Source organism: Mustela nigripes, chromosome 2, assembly GCF_022355385.1.
Source record: "Mustela nigripes isolate SB6536 chromosome 2, MUSNIG.SB6536, whole genome shotgun sequence".
NCBI classification, from domain to species: Eukaryota; Metazoa; Chordata; class Mammalia; order Carnivora; family Mustelidae; genus Mustela; species Mustela nigripes.
Genome location: NC_081558.1, coordinates 12,192,874 through 12,198,283, shown reverse-complemented (window position 1 = coordinate 12,198,283; position 5,410 = coordinate 12,192,874). Strand labels below are relative to the sequence as shown.

Below are 5,410 nucleotides of genomic sequence, written 5' to 3'. Positions count from 1 at the left end.
CCACAAGCCTTGAGCTTCATTTAACATAATCTTCAACAAGCAAGGCTCCAAGACTTCCTCCCTAGAGAAAAGCTACCTTCTTCAAATTCTACTAGTGTTTTTTTTTTTTTTTTTTACAAATGTTATTTCAAATATCATAACCAACACCCAGACAAAGATAACCAGGCACACAAGAACACGACCCTACCAGTGAAAACCACCAAAAACAGCCTGTATAACAGACACAGTGATTGCAATGATCAGACACACAGGATAAAGTATCTATATTTGCTGTGTTGAAGTAAACAGAGTTAACTATAGAAACATAGTAAAGGATTCTGAGGTTAAAAAGTTTAGGTTTATTAGCTATGAACAGAGAGCAGGGTGATCAGAGTGCAGTGCCACCACGGGTTCTCCTGTGACCCAGAGACTCAGACATGCCCCTTAAGTCAGTCCTTAACCCTGATCTCCCTCCTGCTCAAACACCTCCTACGGCTCCCTATTGCCTACAGGATAAACTACCTTATTATGAACTCTGAGAGAACCCACAATCAGCATGGGGCCTGTAGTCAGCTGAAAAGGCTGTCAGGGTCTTGGGCTCAGACATCATCAGTCTCCCCTCCCCTCACCCACCCCTGAGTGCCCACAGGTCCCAAGCGCCTCCTGCTGGCTCTCGGTGAGGCTCCGACAGAGGAGATGACACAGTTTCATCCCCAGGAATCCGTAAAGTGAGGCGTGTAGGGTCTGGGTCACCGGGGTGCCGCGCTCAGCGGCTCCACGCGCAGCCAGAGTCCGCCCTCCGCGCGCAGGATCAGCTCCGGCTTCCTGCGCGGCTCCTCCTCGCCCGGCAGGACCCGGAAGCGCAGCAGCGTCAGCGCCAGGACCACCTTCATTTCGGTCATGGCGAACGTCTGCCCAATGCAGTTCCTGCGGGCACCAGTGGGGGCTCTGACTCGCCAGGGACCCCAGCAGGCCCCATGGCGCCCAGAACCTGGTCCGGGACCCTTTGCCCCGCCCGCAGGGATCCAGGAGGGGAGCAAACCATGCCTGGGATCCCCATGTGGGCTTGCCTAGCCCCGAGCTTGACTCGGACCCCAGCCCTGGACTCAGGCCAGGAGACTGGGGAAGGGGCGCGGCCCACACCGTGGACCCCTCGTTGGACCTATCCTACCCCCACTTCCCAGACCCTTACCTCTAACCTCTGAGGAGGGGAGAGAAGGAGAGCCATCCTCAATTTCCTCCTTTCCCGCCCCCCACAACCTTGTCTGGGATCTCAGTCCCAGACCCCTGCCCCACCGCCCCATTCCCACCTCGGATGCCCCCTGAGCTCACCTGGGCCCCGCAGAGAAGGGAATAAAAGCCAAGGGTGACCTCTCCTTGATGTTTTCTGGGTCAAAGCGAAAGGGATTGTATACCTAAGGGTGGAGAGAGGCAAGGCTGCTGGGTGGGGTTTCCCAAGATACCCAGACAATCCTAGAAAAGACTGATGTGGATATAGTGGAAAGGGAGTGTCTGACTTCCCCAGTCAGGACCCTGCTGCTTCATTGGGTCGAGGGATGGAGAAGAGAGAGGAATTGCACCTCAGGGTCCGGCCAGATAGACGGGTTGTGATGAATCCCAAAGATGCTGATGACACAGATGTTCCCTATGAGGGAAAAGAGTAATAGTCAGGGTGAGGTCTCAGCTGATGGGACTACCACCCTCCTCCCCCTGATGCTGTGGACACCTTTGGGGATGACCCGGCCATCAGGGAGCCCGACGTCCTGGGTACTGCGGCGGGCAATGACTGTAACCGGTGGGTGCAGCCGCAGACTCTCCTTAATGCACATGGTCAGGAAGGGCAACTGGGCCAGGTCGTCCCTAAGGAAGACCCCCAACAATTATCCAGGGATCGAATCAAAGACTCCCCCAGCCCTCCTGCTGCCCCTGAAGACCCTCTCCCCATCTTGCTCTGACTCTCACTTCTATAACAAAATAAATTCCAGATGGGCCAAAGACTTAGGCATTAGAAAATCAAAATCACAAAAGTCACTAGAAGGAAATTTAGCCTGGTATTTTTGGAAGAATTTTTTTTTTTAAGAATGTATTTATTTATTTGGCAGACAGCACAAGCAGGGGGATTGGCAGGCAGAGGGAGAGGGAGAAGACGGCTTCCCACAGAGCAGGGGGAGCCCAATGTGGGACTTGATCCCAGGACCCCAGGACCATGACCTGAGTGAATGAGTGAAGGCAGTGGCTTAAGCAATTGAGCCTCCCAGGTACCCTAGAAGCATTTCTGAGCAAAGCACACCATTCACAGGAATCCTTGAAAGTATTAACATATTTGCATAAGAAAGTTTTTTAAGGTATACAGTTGGCTGAAAAGGGAAAAAAAATCTCTATACTGGACTTAAAAGGTTATTTGAACAAATGAGACCCACACTCTAAGGTGGGATGACCTAATATTATAAAGATGTGGATTCCTACAAGTTAATTGATATATTCAAGGCAATCCAGTAAAAATCTAGTTGTTGGGTTTTTTTGGAACTCAGTGATGTTACTACATTTGAAGAAAAATAAAGTTCAAGAGCTATAGCAATTTAAAAACAAAAATTGAAGAAAGGGAATTCATCCACCAGAAAAAGCGTGGTATTAAAATAAAATAACAGCATGACACTGTTGCAAGAACAGGAAAATACACCCATGGGACAGGATAGAGAGCTCAGAGACAGGCACATGGATATGTAAAAATGTAACATCTGTAAAGGAGGCCCCACAACCCCTGGACAATGGATGGCTCAGACAACGGATGATGTGGAAACAAAAAGAACTGAATTATCACACACTCCACATCAAGATGGAGTCTTCTCTTATATTTAAAAGATAAAACCATAAAGTTAAAAGAAGATATAACATAGAAGACATCTTTGTGACCTATGAGTAGGAAGGAATTCTTAAAACCCCCAACACATAAACTGGAAGACAAAAAAAAAAAAGGAAAAATATGCACAGAATTAAGGATTTCTGTTTAACAAAAGACAGCAGGGACCAAATTAACATTCAGAGGAGAGATTCACAGATTATCTGCAATAGCTAGATAGATCTAGAACAGCATCTTGAATATACAAGAAATTCCTGCAAATCAACAAGAGAGATGACTGGGGCTCAAGAGATAAGCAGACAAAGAACATGATCTAGGAATTCACGGGAGCTCATACTCAGAGATTTAAAACATGAAGAGAAGCTCAAAGTCGCTGGTTATGAGAGAAATGGAAAATATCTAGCAATGAAATATTATCTCACATCTACTCAAGGGGAGAATTAACAAGGTGGGTGATGGTTAGGATTAAGTAGCTGAAGTGTAGGGGTAGAGAAACCTCATGCGCTGATAGTGAATGTATGGACAGGAACGATCACTCTAGAAGGCATCAGTGTGATCAAGGAAAGGTAATGGGTGTTTTACAACCTAGCAAGCTGGCTCTTGGGCACAGAACCCAGAGAAAGTCTCAGACAGGTAGATAAAGACATGCACACCAAGATATTCACTGCAGTAATGAGATAGAAGCCTCCTGGGTATTAAGCTTTGAGGGACTGGAGAGAGTTCTATATGACATTTCAAAGCAAGAACCTAAATGCAACACAGAATCAGGGATGTCTAATAAAATCATAGTGCTATGTTTCTGAAAAAGGTAAGAACCAGCAGGACCTGATCTGTGATATAACACATATTTGTGAATTTTAAGATACATCCACCCAAAACAACAAATTATGCAAACAAAAGGATTAAATGCTCTAGAATCATAGAGGCGGAGGGCTGCAAGTGGAGAATTGGGATGAATGGAAATAAGTAAGTATTGTATAGAAAAATGATGATAATTAGTCATGAATTGAGGGCCACGGTTAACTTCATCTTTGGCACCTGATGCCCAAATAACTAACTAATTAAAATTGTCAAGAGTATTTTTCAAACTACCCAATCCAATCACAGAATCAAATGAAATAAGTTAAAATTCAAGAAAAAATGCAAAGTAATGAGACAGGACCAACTTTATCAAGTATGAAAATGTTTTTTAATATGATCAGGAAGACTACTTAGTACTTACGTTTGAATATGTGAATAGATAGAACAGAATGAAGTCCAGAGATAAACCCTAACATGCAAACAAATTTAATTTATTGTAAAACTGTTATTTAAAATCCTAAGACAAATACAAAAATACGTATCAAATTCTGTTGAAATAATCAGTTAACCATTTGGAGAAAAAAACAGATTCCTAATTCAGCACTTAGATCAGTATGGATTTCATATGGAAAAAGGATTAAATGTAAGAAATAATAATAAATGAAATTGGACCATTCCCTTACACCACACACAAAAATAGACTCAAAATGGATGAAGGACCTCAATGTACGAAAGGAATCCATCAAAATCCTTGAGGAAAACACGGGCAGCAACCTCTTCGACCTCTGCCGCAGCAACATCTTCCTAGGAACAACGCAAAAGGCAAGGGAAGCAAGGGAAAAAATGAACTACTGGGATTTCATCAAGATCAAAAGCTTTTGCACAGCAAAGGAAACAGTTAACAAAATCAAAAGACAACTGACAGAATGGGAGAAGATATTTGCAAACGACATATCAGATAAAGGACTAGTGTCCAGAATCTATAAAGAACTTAGCAAACTCAACACCCAAAGAACAAATAATCCAATCAAGAAATGGGCAGAAGACATGAACAGACATTTCTGCAAAGAAGACATCCAGATGGCCAACAGACACATGAAAAAGTGCTCCATATCACTCGGCATCAGGGAAATACAAATCAAAACCACAATGAGATATCACCTCACACCAGTCAGAATGGCTAAAATCAACAAGTCAGGAAATGACAGATGCTGGCGAGGATGCGGAGAAAGGGGAACCCTCCTACACTGTTGGTGGGAATGCAAGCTGGTGCAGCCACTCTGGAAAACAGCATGGAGGTTCCTCAAAATGTTGAAAATAGAACTGCCCTATGACCCAGCAATTGCACTATTGGGTATTTACCCTAAAGATACAAATGTAGTGATCCAAAGGGACACATGCACCCGAATGTTTATAGCAGCAATGTCCACAATAGCCAAACTATGGAAAGAACCTAGATGTCCATCAACAGATGAATGGATCAAGAAGATGTGGTATATATACACAATGGAATACTATGCAGCCATCAAAAGAAATGAAATCTTGCCATTTGCGACAACATGGATGGAACTAGAGCGTATCATGCTTAGCGAAATAAGTCAAGCAGAGAAAGACAACTATCATATGATCTCCCTGATATGAGGAAGTGGTGATGCAACATGGAGGCTTAAGTGGGTAGGAGAAGAATAAATGAAACAAGATGGGATTGGGAGGGAGACAAACCATAAGTGACTCTTAATCTCACAAAACAAACTGAGGGTTGCCGGGGGG

The 5,410-nt window shown here is 44.3% G+C and overlaps 1 protein-coding gene across 5 annotated transcripts in view; it reads right to left on the bottom strand.

The window, feature by feature from the left end:
* Nucleotides 1–308: 308 nt before the first annotated feature.
* LOC132011116 (cytochrome P450 4F5-like) overlaps nt 309–5,410 on the bottom strand; it is a 19,753-nt gene continuing 14,651 nt past the window's right edge. For all 5 annotated transcript variants that reach the window (XM_059389280.1, XM_059389281.1, XM_059389282.1 and 2 more), the window contains 4 exons: nt 1,706–1,839; nt 1,560–1,624; nt 1,312–1,394; nt 309–906 (listed from right to left, as the gene is read on the bottom strand). In XM_059389280.1, the coding sequence (XP_059245263.1) occupies nt 729–906; nt 1,312–1,394; nt 1,560–1,624; nt 1,706–1,839 (460 nt within the window). In that variant the 3' untranslated portion in view covers nt 309–728. The remainder of the gene's footprint in view (nt 907–1,311; nt 1,395–1,559; nt 1,625–1,705; nt 1,840–5,410) is intronic.